Raw genomic sequence first — 25,513 nt, forward strand, 5'->3', positions numbered from 1 at the left:
GCGATTCTCATATATGAATAGCGACGCCACGTTGAAAAGCACGCAGAAACAACGGCTTCCGCGAACGAATCAAACAAGCGTGGGCGCGCAACACGAACTGCACAGTTGCACCAACACGCTAACACTAGCTATTCGCCGACAACGGCGACATGCAGGCGTGCTATCGCGGAGCGATGACTTACGCCTTATTCTATGCTATTCTTATCCACCACTCGCGGCTGGCTGATCCCGTTGATAATGCGTACGAATTGTTGCTCCGACCACCGGTCGCACTGGCTAAGCGCGAAAAGCATTGGCATTGGAAAAGGCACCATACCGCGACTGCACCCCAGGGCTGCTCGCATCGATAACGCGGTTGTGGCGGATGTACCGTCGCTCTGACCACTAGCGAAGCGCGAAAAGCACGAAAAGTATTGGAAAGGCATTGGAAAAGCTATCGTTTCGCGATTGCACCCCAGTGTCGACAACTGAGCTTTGGCTTCGGATTGTCTGCGACTCAGAAGCAACTCAAGCCAGTTGCGAAAGCAGGGCAGTCTGATCGCCGTCGCTATCAAGCAATGGCGGCCCCCATGCTCAGTCAACAGCGGCGGTTTCTGGTGGTTCCAACACGCGATTCAGACTTCGAATTCGTATTTTTATGTTCTAAAATGCATCAAAATGTCCGAGATTGTGTTTATTGCACGGTAAATTAAATTTTTGAGCCCCGAATGGCATCGTCAAATTTCGTTGAAGCAGAACGGCAGCAGAAAAAGTGTTCGTTGTGGCGAGCATATTTATGCATTGACTCCTATGGAGTGTTGACGGGGAACCGAGAATTTTTCGTTGTACCGGAAATTTCGTTGAAGCGGAGTTCGACTGTATCAAAAAATTCATTATAAGCATGCATTCACAACACTCTATCTAATGACAGGACTATTTTTCACTTATTTCGTTATAACCGATAATTCGTTATATCCGTGTTCATTACATCGAGGTTTGAGTGTAGTTGCATGTGTCACTGGGATGCACCAGCAAGGATACAAGGCAAAGAACTGATAAGCAAAGCAAGCACAGAAGAGGCAGATTAAGCAGGAAAACAGGGCAAAATGCTTGCAGCTGCAATGTGGTGTGATTTCAAAAGACAGAAGGATGAAACAAGAAGCATGCAAAAAAAATCAAAATGAGGACAAGACGAGTACACAGGACTGGTATACAAGTCTTGTCCTCACTTTCTTTCTTGTGCTTCTTGTTTTTCCACTTCGGTTACGAACCAGCTTGTTCAAGAAAATGCTTCGCCAAGGCAAATGGGCCACACTAAGTTTTGTAGAAAGAGATTTCACTACTTCTTCCAGTCAACAGAAGAATGTGTATAAAACTACAAGAAATGTTCCTTGCATAAGTGTTTCGCAAGCTGCCCAGTGAAAGAAACCTTTTCAGTCATTCTTTGGAACAAATGGACACTATTTCTTGATTAATGTGTAAACTTGTCAAGCTATTTTATAGGGGTGTGCGAATATTTGAGTTTCGAATTCGAAATACCTAATCGAATAATTCGATTTGACTTTCGAATAGCCAGTATTCGAAGTTATGAATAATTCGAAAGGACGAATATCTAAAGCATGATAATGGCCCAAGGTGCGACTTGGTGAGAGTGGAGTGGCTAAAAGTAACGCTGTCATTAAAGTAGGCTTTTCATTGAAACTCTCACCGATATCCTGGTTTAAAAGCAAGCGCATGTTTATTTTAAAGAATATTACGTAGTTTCAGCCCGTGAAAAAAAAACGCGAGAAAACTGTCAAGCCCTTGGAGAATGACTGAAAGGTGGGCGAGTTGGTTAGGGCTCATACAGTCGAACCCGGGTATATCGAACTCGCCAAAAAACGTTTATTAGTTCGATATATGGCATAATTCGATATAGGCCCGCTATAGGATTTTGACACAAAGGCACATAACAATAAGAAAAGTACTTTATTATTATGGTGGCTTACTTGCGTGCCCTACTTTGGAACAATATAGTCCTGGATTTTCTTGTGTCAACGACTTCACTGCCTGCGACAGCACGCACGCCTCCACGTTGTCCAATGAGTCGGAGCAGCTGAGGCCGCAACCTTCCACATTCATGCAATAGCGCCGGACCAACGCAAGTGCACTAATCACTTCGGAGATGTAGGCAATGGGCCATCGTCAATTTCCTTATTGCTGTCACTTTGGCTCGTGGTCGGCACGACGTCTGCAACGTAGTCCTTATCTTGTAGCTCACCCATGATGGCGACATCATCGTCCGCACTGACGAACTCGTCGAATGTCGATCCGTCGATAGCTCCCGGGAACTCTGCCAGCTCGCTCCAAACTTCGGCGGAAACACCTGCGGTGTCTTCAGTGCTGTCATCGGAATTTGGGGTGTCATCACCAGGCATGCGGAAGCCGGCATGCCTAAAGCAGTTCTGGATCGTCTCCTTCGTGACATCTGCCGACGATCTACTCAACATAGAAAGAGCTCCGAGCAAGTCGATCTTAAGCTCCCTGCCGACACGAAGGTTCTGCAGCAGCCTCTCCACCAGGCACTTCCGATAGCCAGCTTTCAGTGCGCGTATAACGCCTTGATCCAGTGGTTGCAGCACAGACGTAGTGTTTGGGGGCAAAAAACGCAGCTCGATGTTGCTGAAGGTCGTACTGCAGTGGTGCGATGAACAATTGTCCACGAGCAGGCACACCTTGCGATTTTTGCCTACCAAATCATCATTCCACGACGATAGCCACCTGCCGAAAAGCTCCCCGGTCATCCACGCTTTTGAGTTTGCTCGGTAGGTAACTGGAAGTGACAGCGCATTTCAAAAACACCGCGGTGCCGTGCTTTTCCCCGATAACCAGAGGTCGAAGCTTTTTCGATCCGTCTAAATTAGCTGCCAACAGCACGGACACACGAGCTTTGTTTGCCTTGCCGCCGCAAGTCTTGTCGCCACGACATGCAAGTGTCTTGTTTGGCAACATTTGCCAAAATAGAGCGGTTTCATCCGCATTGAAGATATCTTGGTCTTGATATCTTGCTGCGATATCTCGCCAGTTTTCCTCGAGCCATTTGTCTACACTGTCCAGGTCCGCCGCTCTACTTTCACCTGTAACAGCTTTGCCAACGATGTCGTGCCGTTCTTTGAACCGTTGGAGCCAGCCTGAACCGCCTTGGAAATCGTTCCTGCCAAGCAGGAAAGCAAGGTCCTTGGCTTTCTGCTCGATCATAGGGCCGGACACTGGGATGTTTCGCGACCGAACGTCCACAAACCATTTGTAAACGGCCGCTTCAACATCTTCGTACACAGCAGTGCACACATGTCGGGCGCCACGGGCACCTGGCCTTTTGTCCGACTTGGCCCTGATGTCTGCCTTGTTCTTCAGGATAGTACTCATATTGCTCCTTGGAATTTTGTACGCGGTGGCAACGTCGGACTTCTTTTCATCGCGCTCGACCCGATTTATGATTTCGAGTTTCGCGGCGAACGGCAAATTCTGCCTCTTTGCACTAGCCATGACGACAGCGCGCCAATAAAGTTCACAGAGCACCAACAGGCAACACCACCAGCACGGACCACGCTGAATGAGGACTCGAGGAAAACAGGCAGCAGCAGGCACACAAGCATAAAGAAAGAAAAAATGGCGCTCACTTCTACCGCCTCCGCGCCTCGGAGAAAGCACGACGGCCTCTGATTGGCTGTAAGCGCTGCGAGCGGGCCAGGATCATTTCTTGCAGGGGGGTGTTCGCCCGTGCACAACCGGGTCTAAACCACTTTTTCTAGGGTGGCGCCGGCAGTTTTCCCCGCCACCGCAAGGGAAAGCCAACTTGCTGGGGCACTTTTGATACACATGGAGTTTGATATATCGGTTGTCGTTGCTATTTTCGTTCGATGTAACAGTAACTTTTGCTATATATTCTCAATGTAAATTTACCGTGTTTAGAAATTGTTCGATATAGTCGGGCTCGTCTGTAGTGAAGTGTATGGGGCAGCTCTAGAACGAATACAAGGACGAGAAAAAACAGGACGTGCGCTGTACTCACAACTAAAATGTTATTGTAAAAAACGGCACTTATATACCCAGCATCCTCCAAATCATTGACATCAAAAGTGCCACCTGAACCACGTCAGAGCGATATCGGCAGGAAGACAGCTTCGTGGAAATCATACACAGCATAAAAAACATAGTCGATAAAAACAGTACGAAGTAGCACTATACTATGCACGTGTGCCTGAGATAATCTAATTCCTTAGATGAAAGGTCTATGCATGCTTGACTGATGCATTTTCTCTTTTAATCTGCATCAATCAAGCATCCATAGACCTTTCATCTACAGAATTAGATTATCTAAGGCACACGTGCATAGTATAGTGCTACTTCGTACTGTTTTTACCGACTGTATGTTTTTTTATGCTGTGTATGATTTCCATGAGGCTGTCTTCCTGCTCATATTGCCACGCCCACTTCTTGTCTTGTTTTGATGTATTCGGGTTTGACCGGCAGGGACGGTTATCAACGCTCGACGCTGTCCGCGAAGCATTGTTCGAGAAGCTTCACGTCTATAGTAGATCGTTCTGTTAAGATTGCGCCCCGCACGCGAACGTTCCAGCTTTGTCTAGAGATAACGCCGCCACCAGCGATATTGCTGGAAAGTTCGATACCGCCTGTATAAAAGCCGACGCGATTGACCGCTTGTCAGTTGATCGACGGACGACGCCCTGTTCGCCACTATATTTGTACAGCGTGTATTGCTGTAGTTATAGTTCTCATTTTCCGGCCACAAGTTCGGCCAAATAAACAGTTTCATCCTGCAAACGCCGACTGCTGTCTTCATCGACGTCACGACCACGTGACATCTGGTGGAGGTGCTGCTTCGCTCATGTTCCGGTCGCCCCCGTCAGGCCGTGAACCCAGTCCGGGCCGCAACGAAGACATCGACGCCTACCCCGAACAGCGAGCAAGCCGCAGGACACAAGGACTACCTCCAGAATACCAGCCTTTACCCGACAAGACCAGGAAGACCCCGACCATGACCAACACAACAGCGACAATGACAGCAACCATGCCGCTTGCACCCGTGCTGCTACAGCGCCCAAAGGAACCACCGACCTTTCACGGATCATCTGCTGAAGACCCGGAAAGTTGGCTGGAGAAGTACGACCGCGTCGCCATTTTTAACGAATGGACCGATGAACACAAGTTAAGACACGTCTACTTCGCCTTGGAGGACTCTGCCCGAACTTGGTTCGAGAACCAAGAGCGAAGCCTCACGACGTGGGACATTTTTCGCACAAGATTCCTTGCCACATTCACGAGTGTCGTCCGCAAGGAGAGGGCCGAAGCTCTGCTGGAAACCCGTGTGCAGCTTCCAAACGAGAACGTGGTGCTGTACGCGGAAGAGATGAGCAGACTGTTCCGACACGCCGACCCAGCCATGCCCGAGGACAAGAAAGTCCGCTTGCTCATGCGAAGGGTAAAGCAAGAGCTCTTCGCTGGGCTAATGCGGAACCCACCGTCGACAGTCCAAGAGTTCGTCTCAGAGGCGACGACGATTGAGAAGACGTTGGAAATGCGCAACCGGCAGTATAATCGCCGATCGATTCAAGACAACCCAGTTGTTCATGCTGTCGGCTCCGACGACCTGCGCGAAACGATCCGAGCAATCGTGCGGGAAGAACTACGCAAGCTCTTACCCTCACCACAGCCTGAAGTTGCGTCGATCGCTGACATCGTCCGAGAGGAAATCCAGCAGTCTCTGGGCACCCCCGAGAGAGCGCAGCCACAGCTGCAAGCAGTGACCTATGCTGCTGCAGCCCGACGCAACGGCACCCCTCCTCGCCCAGGTCAAGACGCCGCGCCGCCTCAACAGTTCCGCCGCCAGGCACCACCGCCGCCGCCACCGACGTCACACCGCCCGCCAGCCGGCCAACGATACACGCCGAGGAAGACCGACGTTTGGCGCGCCCCCGACCACTGCCCACTCTGTTACCATTGCGGAGAAGCTGGCCACACTTACCGCCGCTGCCAGTACCGACAGATGGGACTGCGTGGATTCGCCATCGACGCGCCGCGTCCACAGCGAGGGGAAAGACCACGTGACATCGCCGACTACCTCGCGGGAACGCAATGGACGCCCCGACAACCTTCCCGTTCGCCGTCGCCAGGCCGCTACGTCTCTCCCCAACGCCGACCATACACTGGCCCAACTCGGGGCCGGTCACCTAGCCCGTATCCGGAAAACTAAGGGCAGCAACCGATGGAGGTGCGGTTGCTGTACGACGAAATACCGAAGATCCTCCGCCGCCGACGACAACGCCGCAACGACATCTAAAGAACACGCCGCAAGCCGAACGAAGCCCTGACGTCGAAACTTCACGTCCCGAAGAAGACCTGACGACACAACGACGAAGCAGCGGGACAAACCGACGTAGCCGTGATCCGACGCCGCGACCAAATCGAAACGGTAGGCGACGAACGAGTGACCTCGACGTTCTCATCGACGGCCACAACGTCATCGCTCTCGTCGATACTGGAGCCGACTATTCCGTCATCAGTGGACCGTTCGCGACGAAGCTGAAGAAAGTCAAGACCCGCCTGGGAAGGCCCCGAAATCCGCACAGCGGGAGGTCACCTAGTAACGCCGGCAGGAATCTGCACAGCGAGGGTCTCCATCAACAACCGGATTTATCCCGCAAGCTTGTAGTCCTTCAGCATTGCTCCCGAGATGTCATCCTTGGTATGGACTTCTTAGGCCTTCATGGTGCAGTCATCGACCTCAGATCGAAGTCGATAACACTATCTACAGAAAAAGCATTACCGCGGTACACGCCGCCAGGGAAGCATGCCTTGAATGTGCTGGAAGACCAAGTCACCATTCCCCCTCGCTCCAGCGTCATCATTTCCGTCGGCTCTCAGAAAGTAGCAGACCTGGAAGGCGTCATTGAAGGCGACCAGCACCAGTTGATTAACCGCGAGATTTGCGTCGCAAGAGGAATAGCAGAGTTGCGGGGAGGCAAAGCAACAGTGATGCTCACAAATTTTAGCAACGAGTATAAGCACGTAAACAAAGGCACGACAGTCGCCTACATCGAAGAAATCACGGCTACGGCGATGGCGGATGGCTTTCGCCATCGCCGATTCTTCCGAGCCAACACCGACGAACCAAGCTTCTCAACCAGTTTTCGACGTTAATCCTAGCCTTTTGAAGCATAAACAAGAACAGCTCAAAACCCTGCTCTTGAAATACAGGGACTGCTTTTCGTCATCGTCAAGAATCCGCCAGACCCCAGTCGCAAAACATCGCATCATAACAGAGGAAAATGCCAGGCCACTCCGGCAGAGCCCGTACAGAGTTTCAACGCGAGAACGCGAATCCATAAAGAAACAAGTCGACGAAATGCTACGCGACGACATCATCCAGCCGTCGAAGAGTCCATGGGCGTCACCCGTGGTGTTAGTGAAGAAGAAAGACGGAACCCTACGCTTCTGCGTCGATTATCGCCGCCTGAACAAAATCACGAAGAAGGACGTCTACCCTCTCCCACGGATAGACGACACCCTGGATCGACTCTACAACGCGAGGTACTTTTCGTCGATGGACCTCAAGACCGGCTATTGGCAAATCGAAGTCGACGAGAGAGACCGAGAGAAGACTGCCTTTATAACACCAGACGGCCTCTTCGAGTTCAAGGTTATGCCCTTTGGTCTTTGCTCGGCACCTGCGACGTTCCAGCGCGTTATGGACACCGTGCTGGCTGGACTGAAGTGGCAGACTTGCCTTGTGTACTTGGACGACGTCATTGTGTTTGCCTCGAGCTTCGACGAACACCTCCGGCGCCTTGACACTGTACTACAAGCAATCAAGACTTCTGGCCTCACCTTGAAGCCTGAAAAGTGCCGCTTTGCATACGAGGAGCTGCTGTTTTTGGGTCACGTGATCAGCAAGGGTGGTGTTCGCCCAGACCCGCGGAAAACAGCTGCCATCGCTGCCTTCCCGCCCCCCACCGACACGAAAGCCGTGCGCCGTTTTCTCGGCTTGTGCGCCTACTACAGGCGCTTTGTCAAGGAATTTTCTCGAATCGCCGAACCGCTAACTCACCTCACGAAGACCGACGTGCCATTCAAGTGGGAAACGGCGCAAATCGAAGCATTTGAAGAACTGAAACGACGCCTTCAGATGCCTCCTATACTAGCACATTTCGACGAATACGCCGATACGGAAATCCACACCGACGCAAGCAGCGTAGGACTCGGCGCCGTCCTTGTGCAGAAGACTGACGGGCAGGAAAGGGTCATCAGTTATGCTAGCCGGTCGCTATCAAAGGCAGAAACGAACTATTCCACAACAGAAAAGGAGTGCCTAGCGATCATCTGGGCTGCATCCAAGTTTCGCCCCTACCTCTACGGCAGGCCCTTCAAAGTTGTGAGCGACCACCACGCATTGTGTTGGCTAGCTAACTTGAAGGACCCTTCAGGTCGCCTCGCACGGTGGAGCCTACGACTTCAAGAATTCGACATTACCGTCGTTTACAAGTCCGGAAGGAAACACTCCGACGCTGACTGCCTGTCTCGCGCCCCCGTCGACCCACCGCCGCAGGACGACAAGGAGGACGACTCCTTCTTGGGAATCATAAGTGCCGACGACTTCGCCGAACGACAGCGAACGGATCCAGAACTCAGGGGCCTTGTGGAATACCTCGAGGGCAGGACCACCGTTGTTCCGAAGGTATTCACGCGGGGACTGCCGTCATTTTTCTTGCGCAACGGTGTTCTCCTAAAGAAGAACTTCTCACCGCTTCGAGCCGATAGCCTTCTCGTGGTACCCTCGACATTGTGGCCAGAGGTCCTCCAGGCTCTGCACGACGACCCGACGGCTGGACACCTGGGTGTTTCTCGCACGCTAGCAAGAATACAGGAGAAGTACTACTGGCCGCGCCTTTCCGCCGACGTCACTCGTTACGTGAAGACCTGCCGGGACTGTCAGCGACGCAAGACACCGCCCACTAGGCCAGCCGGACTTCTGCAGCCTATCGAGCCACCTCGACGGCCGTTCCAGCAAATCGGGATGGACTTACTGGGTCCGTTCCCGACGTCCAATACCGGAAACAAATGGATCGTCGTAGCTACAGACTACCTCACCCGCTACGCCGAGACGAGGGCCCTGCCTAGAGGCAGTGCCGCCGAGGTAGCGAAGTTCTTCGTTGAGAACATCGTCCTGCGTCATGGCGCCCCAGAAGTTCTCATCACCGACAGAGGTACGGCGTTTACTGCTGACCTAACTCAGGCAATACTGAGATACAGCCAAACAAGCCACCGCCGGACCACAGCGTACCACCCACAGACAAATGGCCTGACCGAGCGGCTAAACAAGACCATCGCTGACATGTTGGCCATGTATGCTGACGTCGAACACAAGACGTGGGATGCCATCCTTCCGTATGTGACCTTCGCATACAACACGGCCGTCCAAGAAACGACGCAGATGACTCCGTACAAGTTGGTCTACGGAAGGAGCCCGGCGACGACGCTCGACGCCATGCTACCCAACGTCACCGACGAAGAAAACCTCGATGCCGCCGCTTACTTACAACGTGCCGAAGAAGCTCGACAGCTCGCCCGCCTGCGCATCAAGACCCAGCAACACACCGACAGCCGTCGCTACAATCTTCGACGACGCTTCGCGGAATACCAGCCCGGCGACCGTGTTTGGGTCTGGACGCCGATACGCCGACGTGGGCTTAGCGAAAAACTCCTTCGGCGATACTTCGGGCCATACAAGGTTCTTCGACGCCTCGGCGCTCTTGACTACGAGGTGATCCCGGACGGCATTACGAACTCCCAGCGACGCCGCGCACGACCTGAAGTCGTCCATGTCGTGCGCCTTAAGCCGTTTTTTGCGCGTTAGCGAACCTGGGGACTCTATTTTTCTTCCTTTGTTATTGTAATTTATTTTTGTATGCACTTGTTTTTTTCTCTCTTCTATGTTCTTTCACAAGCATCGGGACGATGCTTTTTCAGAGGGGGGCAATGCCACGCCCACTTCTTGTCTTGTTTTGATGTATTCGGGTTTGACCGGCAGGGACGGTTATCAACGCTCGACGCTGTCCGCGAAGCATTGTTCGAGAAGCTTCACGTCTATAGTAGATCGTTCTGTTAAGATTGCGCCCCGCACGCGAACGTTCCAGCTTTGTCTAGAGATAACGCCGCCACCAGCGATATTGCTGGAAAGTTCGATACCGCCTGTATAAAAGCCGACGCGATTGACCGCTTGTCAGTTGATCGACGGACGACGCCCTGTTCGCCACTATATTTGTACAGCGTGTATTGCTGTAGTTATAGTTCTCATTTTCCGGCCACAAGTTCGGCCAAATAAACAGTTTCATCCTGCAAACGCCGACTGCTGTCTTCATCGACGTCACGACCACGTGACAATATCGCTCTGATGTGGTTCACATGGCACTTTTGATGACAATGATTCGGACGATGCTGGGTATAAAAGTGCCGTTTTTTACAATAAAATTTTAGTTGTGAGTACAGCGCACGTCCTGTCTTTTCTCGTCCTTGTATTTGTTCTAGCGCTGCCCCATACACTTCACTGTCAAGCCCTTGCCAACTTCATGTCCAAAATGAAGGCACGGACTTCTTGTGGAGTTCGGTTGCGTATGCCGCAAACACCGTAAAACTTCTCGACTTTGACCCGCAAAACCCTCGGTGATTGACTTTACATGTGAAAATTTTTTCACGCTGTGCAGTCGCCACTGCTGCACCGCCGAGCATGGAGCTGCACTTTATCCATGTCTCGTTGAAATCACTTTGTGATGCCTTCAGATTCCTGCTACTGAGGTGCCCAATGAGCGCATGTTTTCAACCGCAGGAAACAACGTAACATCACGACGAGAGAGCCTGAATACAGGTCACGTGGAACAGCTTGTGTTTCTGCACGACCATCTGCAGTCTTTCGGTAGTAGTCACCTACCGCGTTATGTGCTCGAGGACATGATCAGATTACACTGCTTTGTATTTTCTTTCAATTTTCAACAAAATATTTTGTATTCGATTCGATATTCAATATTTTTGGGCACTATTCCGCACTATTCGATTCTGATTCGGTTTGCGATAAAATTTCTCTATTCGCACGCCCCTACTATTTTAAATAGTCAAATATCATTATAATAAAACGGATTATAACGAAATAATGGAAATAATGAAGTGATATCTTAATGCCCACTTCGGAGAGTTTGGCGGTTGACAACAGTTAAAATCGGCATGACAACAGTCCAGCTTACCTTGCAACGGCGGGTTCGTCTTAGCAGCAATGGCTGGTAAGGCTGTACCAGTGGCGGGGATGCCGTAAGATGCAGCAGGAGAGGCTGGCACTGAGGAGAGCTGCAGTAAAAATAATATTCCAGCAGACACGAGGTTTAAGAAGATATGAAGACTTAAGAAACGAAAAATACGGCAACGAGAAGTTTGGCAAGTTGATATAGGCTCTTGACTTGGCCATTTACATTATGCTAAAATTTCGGGGACGGATCTGTCCACATCCTAAATTCACGAGGACACTCCCAGGGCAGCAATAAGTGGGTACACTAGCTGGGAACAACTATTGGGTACACTGTTGCACCAAACAGTTGGGTACAATAATAGGAACACACATGCACAGAACTCAAGCAGCAGGAAGTCTATTCGCTGACCTTGCGGCGAGAAACAGTGACAAGCTAAGACTTCATTGAAATATAAATAGGTTACTCACACTAACACGTAAAGGTGAAAGAAATACTTACACTGGAAAAATACAGACCTCCGTACTGTTACAAAAATGATAGTTAAAAAACAGAACATGCTGTAACAGACCAAAGCCACAGACAACTTGACCAAAACTGTAAAGGTCATACTGGACGGGTTGTAGTGTTTAAGGCATAATGCAAACCAGCAAGTGTAATCTAGAGGCATGACTAAAAGAATCTGTAGTTATCAAACTGAACAAAAACAAAAATAAAATCAAGGTTGGTTACTTCATTTGCCAATATAATCCCCAATGATCAGCTGCCATTTAAGCTCAACCATTTGAGGGTCAATGACATAAACATATGGCATCCTAAGCAAGCCCCAAATAGTCGAACACGTGTTTATGGTGCTGCCTGTATGCTTGAGAATTGAGAAATAGGCCAATTCTTCACTCTTTTTGCCCAGCAAGTGCTGCCACCCTGTGGGGATACAAGGAAGTTTCTCCTACACCACGGACCTTTGTCTTGTGCTCAAAGGTAGTTTAGGCAAGCACATGAACTATCGCTCGCACATCCACATGTGAGCAGGAATGCTGCGATAAGTTTGGCTTTGTCTCCCAAGAGGTTTGTTTGTTGTGCTCGCAAAAACTGATGTCATTCTGATTTCTAATCTCCCAAATGGCAGCCATGCTTGGACATTTGTCCCATGCTAGGACATTTATTGGCCACAGGAGGAGGGCACAAGATATACAAACAATGCTTACATGTACGAGTGATGCTACAGTGCCTGTGCGTTTTCTTTCTTGAGAATCGAGAAAACTGACTGCATCTCGGTGGCGAAAAGATGACGGGTTACTGGAAGTTTCTCACTTGTTCGGCCTTTATGATGGGCTCACAACCATGGAGTTTTCTTGTGTGCATTCACATACAGTGGAACCCCGATTATATGACTTTGAGGGGACCGCAACACCATCATACAATACGGGCATCAAGGAAAACGCTTACGCCAAGGAAAAGTTATTTTGTACAATGAAGATAGGTGCGTTGCATCCTTTTGCGTGCTCGAGGCCTGTGACTGCGGGTGCCGCAAGCAAAGGTAGATCTTTAGCTACATGTCGGCCAGGAGAGGTTTGCACAGGCCAAAAACGTGAAAATATCTGTTTCTTGAAAATGAGCTTGTCGACTAACTGAAGCTACTCCGTGTAGATTGAGCATGTCTAGGTAACAGCCCTCGGATGCGAGCAACGCGCATCCAGAAGTGACCTCAAAGCCAGGAAAACCTAGGGAGTCCGAAAAATTTGACAATGACTGCAATACGTACAGAGATGTCAGGTCGCTGTTATCTCGACTCGCATCACAAAGCAGCAGTGAGTTTGCATACCATGGTCCCTGGCCAACTATTCAACGTCACCGATTAGCTGGGCTCGAGCACGTTCATTTTACGTGATTTTGTGCCATGTATATAATGCATATCTTAACAGTCGCATCGGTTTCACTCGCCATAAGAAGTTCATATTCTGCGTGACTGCTACATGTAAACTCGACTGTATTGGGTACGATGAACATATTTTTGCACCCTACTTGAACTTCATTATTCCACTGTACTGTACATTCTTGCAGCTGGCATCAGATTAAACCAACAGTGCCAGAAATCCAAGTGATTCAACACAGTGGTGCGATTGGCTGAAGCCATTTTGGAGAAGATTTTTGGAGCAGCCAAAAGCACATTCTGCAGCAGGTAAAAAAGACTTTTGGAGCGGCCAAAAGCGTATTTTAGAGCAGGAAAAAAGGCTTTTGGAGCCGCTAAAGGCTCACTACTGTGTAGAAAAATTGAGTTTGTAAGACCAAAAGCAGCTAAATAAGGCGGAAAAGCAGCATTCCATAATATTCCACGCATGTACAGCTGAGAACATAGGTTGTCAAACTCAGAGTTGACTCACTTATACTCAGACCAAGCCGTGAGCCTGAGTGAGTCCAGGTAAGTAATATTTTGGTGAGTTCGAGTCCAAGTGAGTCCGGTCAAGAAAATGCAGCCCCCGCGATGAAAGACCGGCTGTAATGCGGCTCAGATAAGCGAGGTAGCGATCGCGCTTCTCAGCAGAGGTGCATCGGCCGGAGAAAAGCTTTATGAAGTGGGCTTTTGCCTTTGCAACCAGCAGGCAGACTTGCGAGCTTGGCAGGCTTATGCAGGATAGTTGCCGCTGCTGTTCTCCCAACCGCGAACCTAAACTTGGTTTCACACGTGCTGCCCTTGGTTCAGCTTGTGAATGCGATCTCTTTTGCGCCCAATCTCATGTTGTCTAGGGCCAGCTTCCCGTGACAGCGTGTTAAGCTGCCAAATTGCAGCAAGGCCTAACGAGCACTAACCGCGTAACCACCTCATTGGTAGCGGCCATGGATGTGCGGTTTGGTGCAGAGTCAACGAAAAGCTTGGCAGCGTTACATTCTGAAAAGGGTGGATGGATGAAAACAACTTTATTGGTTCTGAAAGGGGCGACTTGCATCGTCAACAACAACGAGGGTATGAATGTGCAACCCTAAAGTGGTGGTTCGCGGAGGCCACTGCTTTCGACATGCTCCTGGGAAATCGAAAGCATGAGGGAATTCAGCTGCCATTCCAAAAGGAAGTCCGGCGCACAAGTGAGGAGCTCTGAAAAGTTAGTCAGCGACTTTCGGCTATAGCTCTTTTTTTTTCTGCGTTTGTTTCGTTGGCACTGCGCAGGTCCCCAAACGTTAACCTTTCAATATTTGAAAATTAGGTGAATCAGAATTTACACCCCAGTCTCACCACGACTTGATCTGCTCGTCACATCTTGCAGATGTGCAGTCTTTGAAAAATGGCGCTTTGGTTATAGTACAGATATTCGCTCCTCTGGCTACTTACGTTATAAACAGTCTATGGTGTAATAACTACGTAGTCTGACCAGCACTGCACAAGCGCACATGTCTTCCTTAATCTACATGTGGTTACAGTCACTACAGCGTGGTGTGCGCACACGAGGATAGAAGGATACCGTATATTGCAGATTATAAGTCGACCCCCCAACTTGCAACCCCTTCTAGGGGAAAAAAAAAGTTGACTCCGAACACAGCCTCATGCTGTGGCCATAGCTCACCAATAAGTTTTTCAGAAGAGAGAGTGATGCAAAGGAACATTTATTTGCCCGTGAAACATTGCTTACGACTCGTCGTCGCTTGAGAGAAGGACGCAGTCACGGTCATTGCCATCGTGTGAGCCACTGCTGCTGCTCGCCGGCAGAACGGGTGCCAGTGGTCGTGAACCCAATCTTGAACCGCCTCCTCAATGGCAGAATATCGTCCAGACTTCGGTCCGCGAAAGGAACAGCGTGTAGCAGCGCACGCGAAGATCTTCTTGGTCCTTTGTTTTCTCCATTCCCTCACGCACTTTTCCGACACATCAAACTTGCGCCCTGCTTCAACGTTGCTTTCCGACTCTGCATAGAGGATCGCTTGCCTCTTGAAAGCAGCGCTGAACTGTTGCCGGCGTAGCGGTGGCATCTTGGCGTCCGTTTGGCAGCGTCGCAAATGACGCACACCACTGCTCGCAAGCGAAGCGAAATGAAGAAATGGCGAACAGGTGTGAGTGCAAAAAGACGCGAAGACGCTTGTGCGCACATGTGACTGGTCATGTGGTTTAGTTCCCCGCGAACATGGAGGAAGGAAAAATAAGGAGAGGCCCTGACGTCACATTCGTGAAGCCTCCACATCGCAAACACCCACATCGCCTCCTAGCGAAGGAGCCTCAAAACATTTCGCGATTTCCGTCGTTTGCAAGCGCGTACGCGATTCGAGCCCTTTTTTTTTCGCCGTGCAAGCGGCGCCGCGGCGCAGTCGATTCACGCATGCTGCTACTTGTGTGTGTTCTTTAGGAAAGCTACGCAATGCCCAGATGTTGAGTATGGTTGCGTATACCCGGTGCAAATCGCGTGCACTGCGAAAAGTACCGAGTGTCACTTTTCATGTGTACGTACACGTTCGCTTCATTGCTGATCACTAATGCATGGTATTTGCATGCGAAGCTCTCGGATGTGCACTCTGTTGCTTCTTACTCATTGTGTCAACTCAGAACACACGTGAACTTTTGTTTTTGGCGTCTGACGCGCCGTACATAACATGCGCCGAAGGCATCGTACGTTTTTAGAGGCTGTGTCGTTCAACGAAAGGGCAATAAACTTATGTTGTTATCGGACTACGTGATGTATGTATTGTGCGGTGTGCGCTCGCTGCGTGCTTGTTGTTATGTGCGCACTGGAATTACAAACTTTACGTGCATGATCGCGTATACAATACAGCGGTGTCCTCTTTTCGACGTGAAAGGGACACTAAAGAGCAACACGAAGTTGATACGGGACGAAAGATGGGCATTCGAGAATGCGTGTAGGTTTTTGTTCGGTGCAAAAAGATGACTTATTAGTGGAGAAATTCGTAATCAAAGACCAAATATCTCTTCCTCAATTTCACTCGCCTGAAATTTGGCGCTGGAGCTGTGTCGTCACTGTCCGCATTGCTCTCAGCGAATCAGAGGGCGCCATGAAACGTCACCGCATGCGTAGGCGGCCGCTTCCGCTGCTTCATGACCGCTTCCGTGTTTTCCGTGATCATGGCTGCGATGGATGTCGGCGCAGACGTTGAACCCGCTGAACCTTGCAATGAAGACCTCGCAAGGGAAGCGGGTTTACATTTCAGCAACCTAAGCCAAGTGGAGCGCGATATGCTCCTTCGAGCTCGCGCGGCAGGCGTTCCTGCGTACGACAGCGGGCCGCTGGCCGCACCGTCGGAGAGCGAAGCCTCGTTGTCGACGGAAGGCGAGGCGGCCAGTCAGCCAAGCGAAGACGTTTAGGGTAGCAATCATAACTAGGATTCTACACTTACCGAGACGCTGGTTTGCTCCTGCGAGGGCACCTGTGGCGGGAATGAAGGAGCCAATAGGGACGGCACAGCTGATCGCGTGAGGAGTCCCTTTTGGGGCACGCCGAGAGCCTTCCCGAGCATAGGATTGTAAACATAATCTGATGGCGAGAAGTGCAGTGAACACACCACCGGTTTCTTTAGCTCCTTCTGTCGTCGAATCATGGGCACAGCGTTGAGCCATCGCGAACGACGGGGCTCATCGCGTGGCACCGCATGGAAAGACACAGACGGGTCGACACTGCCGCTGCCCTTGATCAGACGCCGTGGACCGTTAATACAGCCCTCAACACTACACACATTACGCATTTTGCGGTTTGCTGCAAGTTCTCCGGTCTCAGAGCCTGTAAGGTGTGGTGTCCGGCGGCTATCGTAGCAGGTAGCTGGCTCGCGCCGTCGTCCACAACGGTTGTGCTCAAGTCGATATCTCCAGAGAGAATAACACGTATCCGATGGGAAGCACGGACGGGGTGCCCAATTGGTTCCACAAATGCACCGCACAATGACGACGTACAAGTCCCACACCTTGACGAATTGATTCCGAGGACACCCGGCGACATGGTACGCGTCGAGTCCGGAGGGTCGTTCACTTCGGAGATCTTCCATGACGGCCACTGTCTCGAGCATCTGAAAACGCTTGTTTTGTTCGTGTGAAGACAGGTCCTGGCGCGGTGAGAACCTTTCCAGTGGCTCTGTCTCACGCTCACGACGCCGCGCAGAAGGGGTGTCCGCGACTGCCCCGTCAGGCTTCCGCGAAACGCCACGACGACAGGCCGCACTCGACCAGGTGTACCAAGCACATTCCGGGTAAATTCCGGGGTCGATGCCTCCGTCCAGTGCGGTGGGAAAGGTTTCCGGCCGACAGGTCAGCGCTCACCGGCGTCTGTTATTTCGGGATTTTAAACGAAACCAATGCGGGAGAGTAGCTGGAGCGCGAGGCACGCACGCTCACGCGCGGAGCAAAACCGAAACCATCACGGCCATACGCAGCGCGGCAGCGCCATGCCGTTTTTTTTCTTCTTTCTTTATTTGTTTTGCGTTAAATTTGTACTTCCTTGAGTGGCACGGCTTAAATAGGGGCGAAGTACTGTTTACGGACGTTTAAGAGAAATTTCATCGGGCGTTTCTATTAGCAGCATTAAATCACTGTCGACCAATCGCAGCCCGTCTGCATTCGCGGGTTTCTACGTCACGAGCGCCTAGTGCGGGAAAGCCGCAGGGGCGTCAGCACCCGTCCTTCGGTTTTTCGCTATTTTCTCGCTTACGAAAGCTCTGCTCGCCGTAACAATGGTACCGTTGTAATCATAATAAGATAATCTACCATCGAAGCTCAACTTCCGGTTTCTCTTTAGTGTCCCTTGAAGTTACGTCAACAAAGAACCGCTAATCCGGCAACAGATCGGGAAATCGGGCTACGAGAAAGGGAAGGCCTAACGCCCAGCAGAACGCGTAAGTCACTGCTAGGTGAGTTCGAACACGATGATGCAGGGGCTGAATGTTTTTGATCACGGCACGTACCGGTATTCTGTACTGTTGCACAAAAACGCTCCACGAAGAATTTCAGCACGCAGCGCTCGGGCCTGGCACGCACGAACAGCCTGGTAAACGTCTGCTTGCAACATTTTACTGCGTGCGAACCGCACAATACGCGCTAAGTTTACGCCGGGACTACAAATCCGAACAGAAGCGAACCACCGCGGAGAGCACGCCGCGGGGCGTCTGCTGTTTTGTTTGCCCCATATCGGCTTGTTTGCCCCATAAATCTGACGTCACTTCCGCCACACTTTTCGCAATGCATTGGGATACGATAGGGCCTCTCCTTAGTTTTTCCTTCCTCCATGCCCGCGAAGTGTTGCCTGCCCACACGGACGCCGATGGTTTGTCAACGAATTGTTTCTATTGCATGAAAACAAAACTGCAGGGCACATCGCAAGGTAAATTCCTCTTTATTCATAGAGCATTGTTCGCCCTTTATCAAAGGTTTGAAATGCTGCTTTCAAGACCGTGTTTCCCAAGCAGTTCGCATTAATGCCGCGTGGCGGTGATTTTTAAACGCGCTCCCTAGTTTCGCCTCACGTGGTTTCGCTATAGTTTTGCGATCGTAGTGGCAGATCACAAAAATGTCCGACTCCGGAAGCGGCGCGCGCGCGTTGGCAGATAGCTGTTGCCGCGACTGCCTCTGCGGCTGATGTTATCGATGCATCGAATAGCAGGATATCCGAGGACGACGACCTTTCGTCGGACTCCACAGATAAGTCGACTTTACGAATCCGCGTATAGGTAGACTCCGAACTTTGGAAGGTCATTTTATGAAAAAAACATAGACTTATAATCGGCAATATACAGTAGATAACACTTGAAATTTTTGAACGCATGCTTGGGCGTTTCGCCTCGGTCTCATTTTTGAAATATGAAAACACCATGTTTGGTGCAGCTTTGGCGCAGAATAGCGAAAATGTAGCAGGATGTAGTAGGATTTGTCGTTTGGAGCAGTTTGGTGCCATTGCACATCACATCACTATTCAATAGGGGTGTGCAAATACCCGAATATTCGAATACGAATCGAATAGGAGCTCTGCGAATAGTTCGATTCGCGAATCGAATATCTACTAGTATTCGATTTTTCGAATACCGAAACTTCATAAAACAGTGGGACGACCCGCATTTTATGACGAATGGGCTTGGTCCCGGTAAACCCCCATGAAAATAATGTATTAAAAGCCTCGGTTATACGACGAAATTTTACGCCGACCCCACATCATACGACGAAATTTTACGCCGACCCCACTTCATACGACAACTCTTCGACACCAAAACCATCTTTTGCACTCGCGCCCCAAGCTTGAAACAGAGAGTGAGACAGGTAGAGAAGCCTTCGTAGAATGGAGAATTTATTCTCCTGGCAGTTCATGTTCGTCTGTGATCCAGGCAAACTGGATCAGATGAACATAGTTCCAAGATCGCTTCTAGATATGCTTTGATCGCGGGAGTATCTTATCGCCGTTACCTAGGAGGCAAGCTCGATCTATATAGAGAAGCTGCAGATAGTCGATAAGCTCATCTTCGAGATCCACATATTTTCACGCTTTCAGCCTGTAGAAACTTGTCCTGGTCGACATGCAACTGAAGGTCTCCTCCCTTTGTTTGCGGCACTCGCAGTCACAGGCCTCGAGCAAGCAAAAATGGCGCGACACAACTATCGTGAGCGTGCAAAAAAATTTCCCCTTGACGTGAGCGTTTATAGTCACCAATTGCACTTCACAAGGGAACACAAGGGAACAAATACGACGCACACAGCTCAGTCGCACACGGAATCATCCTACGCAAACTTGCAACAAAACGTGCTCCATCGCCATTGTATGATGGCGATGACACTATCTGACTCTTCTGATGGGAGGCTGTTGCCAACGCGGTTTCGGTTTCGTTTTTAAGCACAGCCAATTATCGGACTCATTTTGTAAAGATGTGCATTAGATTCGATTTTTTTTTTTTTAATGTTGAGAATAACGATTCACTCACACCTCCTACAATTAAACGGTTAGGTGTCATTTTCAAAAATAATGTAATCTACCTTTCCTGGTGAAGTGCAGGGTCATTTCGCGAGCTTATTCAGTCAGTCTGTACCCGTTTTGGGGGGGGGAGGGGGGCAAGACTTAGCATCACTGCCCATATTCTTAGTTTTTCGATTACACGATGGTTTTGCATAATCCCCTCCAAGTCGTATAATCGGGGTTGCACTTACCTACCTGACGGGAGCGTCTCATAACTACGCAGCACGCATTAACCATCGAGTATGAGTTTGCATCTGACGCGCGCCGCTGATACTACCAATAAAGAAACAAATGCAGTGCCCCCGAAATTTTCGCATGAAAAAAAGTCCTCTCTCGCACGAACATCCAATAGCACGCAGTTGCGATGCCAAGGAGCATTTCTAAACCATTACTGGGCCCAGTACCCACAACTTCTCACTAGCCAGTAGGCATAGGATGAGCCAGTCAGCGAATACATTAGGCTCGATGAGACTCGATCGGGCACCCGGCGCAGCTACATTTTAACCGCTAGTACGTTTAAAGCACGTGGCTGTTACGTGGTGCTATATAATCGCCGCTCGACAATTCGATCCCTCCTATAGCTTCGTGGCACCGGGGCTCGAAGATATTCAAGGAAAGCTGATATTTCTACTCCATTTTTACAATCACATGCTAGTTCGGCAACTTAAAATAGAACATATATAATAGTACAGAAATTTACACCACTGTGCCTCTCCCTTCCCCCATTTTGCAAGTAAAGCAAACAAATCAAAACCGATGCTCGCCACCGCATCCCACAAATAAAATTATATTGTATTAAAACTCATAAAAGTCAAGGCCTGTGAAAATAAAATTTTTAATATTCGATATTCCATTCGATATTCGGCATTTTTTTCTTGATTCGATTTGGTATTCGATTCGAAAGCTACTATTCGGTATTCGCACACCCCTACTATTCAACAGCAAAACGAAGCTTGTGGGCCTTCACTTGGCTCGGATACCTTCTAGAAGATGGGCATTAGCACGGTGCCAACAAGCCACACTTGCAGAACCAGCTTGTGAGACCACCAATGCCAAAAAAGGCTACAGCAGAAGCACCATTTATATTCTTTCCATCAACAAGCATGAAAGAAAACTGATTCACACACATTTAGAGAGGGTAACTTCCCCCCTACTACGAACTGAATAATACCAATTGTATTTAGGCACGATTACAAAATCCTCTCAGTACAGAAGAACACGCAGGGCCGAAGGAGCACAACTTGCATTTCTCACCTGTGAAGATGAAAGCAGGCCAGCTGCATAGTCTGGTGTCACAGGTGCTGCCGATGTTGTGGGAGTAGTCGGTGCTTCTTTGTCTTTCTTCTGCATCTCTGGTATTTCCTCTGCAAAGAGCAAGAAAAACAAATGAAAGGAAATGTATGTGCCCCAATGTATGTGGTTTGTGCTTGCACCTTCAGCTAAAAAACACAATACAGTTGCAACCAACAATCTGCGCTCAACTAGAACCACCTGAAAGAGCCTAAAATACTCAAAATAAAGTAGCTGATTTTATCTCAAAACAAACCAAAAAGTGCCTATCAGTGCATTGCTGCACGCACAGACTAGCATGTGACCGGCAGGACATATGCAGGACATATACTGTATTTAATCAAATCTAATGCACACCCTTTTTTCCACTAAAATGAGTCTAGAAGTTGTTTGTGCGTTACAACTGAGTACGAAACTATTATGTCTTTATTGCCCGCTCACTTGCGGTACATCAAGTGAGTTACATAGTTGCTACTTGGCAACTGTTACAAGGTACATAGCATATATGCTGAGTAAGTACGGCACAGTTATGCCCATTGGGGGATAGTCACTGTTGCCAGCAGCCCGTGCTCATGCACCAGGGTTGCCTACACCACACACAAGGCTCTGAGACAACACTCTTCGGCCCCTAGGTGACGTAGTCCTTGAGGTAGCTCGGTCGTCGTCTGGTGCGCTGAGGGCGGCCGGACTGTTCGGAGGGTTACACCAGGTGTGATACAGGTGGTGGTGAAGGTTCCATCGGGCTTGAGCCAGGCAATGAGGGTGACCGGCTACTGGTTCTTTCGCAGTGTCAATACCCTCGGTTGGCAAAGTTCGTTCCTCAGAATGCTCACGAGGCTCCAGAAGCAATGGCTCTTGGCCATGTCTCATTAGGTGACACAATTGGAGGTTTATCAGAGTACTCATTCCATTCTCGGCTCCTTATCTGATCAACATGACGCTTCCAAAGATGACGGTCCATGGTACGCACCTTGTAAGACAAGGGTAAAGTGATGTCGCACACAACACCAGGCAACCACTTTGGGCCTTCAAGGCAATTCCGGATGAATACAGGCTGTTGGTACTCAAAGTATTGCACCTTCCGGTTGCCTTTCTGTGACAGTTTTTCTTGCTTATCCCTCGTCTCCCCCAACAGGTCTGGGTGCAGTTAGTCCAGTGCAGTGTGTAGTGTCCGGTCCATCAGCATTTCTGCAGGACTCTTGCCTGTTGTCGAGTGTGGGAGAACATGTTGGCTTAACAGGAAACGAGAGTTTAGTGTCCACGTCTCAACCACTCATGCGTCTTAGGACTTGTTTTGTTTCCTGCACCATGCGTTCAACCTGACCATTAGAAGATGGGTGGTAAGGTGCCACTCTGACATGTCTAACTTGGTTGTCTCGCATGAAAGCTTCAAACTCCTCTGAACAGAAGGCTGTTCCATTGTCCGAGACCATGGTGTCTGGAACACCGTGTACTGAAAACAATGCATGCAATTTGCGGCACACAGACATTGATGACATAGATTTCAAAGGAAGCACTTCCAACAATTAGGAATGTGATACTAGAAGGAAAACAGTTCCTTGAAATGGCCCTGCAAAGTCAATGTGGATCCTAGACCATGAATTCGCATACTCCAAGGGTGCAACCTTGCACATGGCAGTTCTGGCCTCGTCTCTTGACAGCGCTGACAAGCTCGGACCTTCTGCTCGATGTCCCCATCGATTCCTGGTCACCAGACTGTGCTTCTTGCCAAGGCTTTCATGCGCGCGATACCAGGATGCGTAGTGTGCAGCAACTCCAGAACATGACTTCTTGCTTGGTTTAGAATAACGAGCCTGCTGCCCCACAGAAGACAGCCACGGTATTCGGAAAGTTCGTGCTGTCAACAAACAAATGGCTTGAAGTCTTCCTGAATTTCTCCATAGGGCCAGCCGTTGACCACCCAACGTTGAATTCTAGCTAAGATCGGGTCACTTCGTACGCACTGGGCAATCCTGTAGGCATCCCAAGCAATTTCTGGTGCCGACTTCAGCATTCGCACTTTGCCCAGCTTCTCACCAATTGAGCGTACATCTGCTGCTGCAGGTAGTCGACTTAGGGCATCTGCTTTTCTGAGGCGCTGTGCGGGTCTGTACTCCAACTCATCGACATACACAGATAACATTAGTGACCAGTGGGACATCCTTGGTGACAAAACCTGAGGCATTGGCTTTGCATGGTGCAATAATCCCAGTAGAGGCTTATGATCAGTCACTATGTGAAAATGACGGTCATAGATAAACTTGTGGAACTTCTTGATGCCAAAGCCTATAGCCAAGGCCTCTCGGTCCGTCTGTGCATAGTTCCTCTCCACTGCTGCCACTGCCAAAGGCTACTGGCACCCATTGGATGATAGTGGCATAGCCATTATCATCAACATAACTCAACACTGCCGCAAGCCCATATGGCGAAGCAAACACGGCTTCTGGACACTGCAATGGGTCAGGACAGTTGATGACTGCAGCAGCTGCTTAGCTTGATAAAAGGCCTCTGCTTTCTCGTTTTGTCACTTCCAGCTGCTGTTTTTATCAAGCAGCCTGTGCAAGGGTTCTAGTGTGTGCGCAGCACCATGCAGGAACCTGTTGTCGAAGTACATGGCATGCCATACTACGAATAGTAAAATTCCAGTGTGAATCGAATCGAATAGCAAACACTATTAGAAAAATATTCGAAAGTTCGAATATACGCACACCCCTACTTGAAAGCCCATCTCGATTACTCAGGAAACAGACATCAGCAAAAACCTTGCTCGCACGCGCTGCATCATTGTTTTAGATCAGAGGGCAGGCACAAACTTACCCGTGGGCTTCTTCCTACGTTTTGCATCCCTTCCGTAACCAAGTGGTTGCTCGTTGATGTCCAGCAACTGCACACACAGAAATAACACTGCAATTTCAAACACGTTGCATCGATCACAACAAACTGCTTTTGAAGCAACTAAAGCACAGCATTCACTCGATTTATATGCACAACTTCTCCAGAAATGTGCTTACGTACAACACGTGGGCTGACTTCGTATGAAATGCAAATTCAGTACTAGGTGGTGTCAAAATCTCATCCCCTAGCCCCCACCTATCAGTGCCGAAAGTCGTGCCATTCGTGCCAAAAAGGTCGGCAATGGACAGCACCTGGTACAACCTGCCTTTCATATCTGACAACCAGCAATCTCAAATGCTGAGGTTGCTCGGCGTTCGTTTTGTCTTACGTGCCATGTTTCCTCGCCTACCTTCTTTTATCATGACCTCCGAGTTGTACAAAACCTGTTTATGAACATACCACACTGTAATACCTAACAGAGTGACCTATGTGAAAATGATGTTATCACATAATCTTGCTTAATTATCACGTGGTGCACAAGGCTGTGCAATGAGAGAATATACCTGGGTTTTCATGCCAACTCTGAATGGAGTGCCTTAGTCAATAGCGAGAGCTTATGTCACAGATTGTGTCGGACCCACAGAACATCCTCGCACAATTGTGTACAGTATGGATAATAATAACATCTGGGGGTTTAACGTCCCAAAACCACGATATGATTACAAGAGACGCCGTAGTGGAGGGCTGCGGAAATTTCGGACCACCTGGGGTTCTTTAACGTGCACCTAAATCTAAGTACACGGGCCTGAACATTTTCGCCTCCCATTGAAAATGCAGCCGCCGCAGCCGGGATTTGATACCGCGACCTTCGGGGTCAGCAGTCAAGCGCCATAACCACTAGACCACCATGGCGGAGTGTACAGTATGCGAACCACATTTTCCAGACAATAGTCCCATACTATTAAAGGACGAAAATTTCTGAGGCACAGATTACTAAAGTTTGTGGACAACACGATTTTAATTTTAAGGAGGGTGTCAAACGCTCTTAATTTTTTTTCAATTCTTCATCAATTTTTCTGAAACCTACAGAGCATGTATATTTGTGTTTCTGATTTCAAATACAGGTCGCCGACCGATAAATCGGACAACCAATAGTCGGACATGCTCGGTAACTTCGACAGTCGCGCGGCACCT

The 25,513-nt window shown here is 49.5% G+C and overlaps 1 protein-coding gene across 4 annotated transcripts in view; it reads right to left on the bottom strand.

Moving 5' to 3' along the window:
- The window catches only part of LOC119381666 (negative elongation factor A), a 90,979-nt gene that overhangs the window by 21,315 nt on the left and 44,151 nt on the right, over window positions 1–25,513 (bottom strand). The window contains exons 6-8 of one of the 4 annotated variants that reach the window (XM_049412442.1): window positions 24,302–24,368; window positions 21,449–21,558; window positions 11,274–11,373 (exon numbers count right to left, since the gene is read on the bottom strand). The exons of 1 other annotated variant lie outside the window; for it this stretch is intronic. In XM_049412442.1, the coding sequence (XP_049268399.1) occupies window positions 11,274–11,373; window positions 21,449–21,558; window positions 24,302–24,368 (277 nt within the window). The remainder of the gene's footprint in view (window positions 1–11,273; window positions 11,374–21,448; window positions 21,559–24,301; window positions 24,369–25,513) is intronic. 2 more of the 4 variants (XM_049412441.1, XM_049412440.1) reach the window with 2 other exon arrangements.

Source organism: Rhipicephalus sanguineus, chromosome 2 (genome assembly GCF_013339695.2).
Source record: "Rhipicephalus sanguineus isolate Rsan-2018 chromosome 2, BIME_Rsan_1.4, whole genome shotgun sequence".
NCBI classification, from domain to species: Eukaryota; Metazoa; Arthropoda; class Arachnida; order Ixodida; family Ixodidae; genus Rhipicephalus; species Rhipicephalus sanguineus.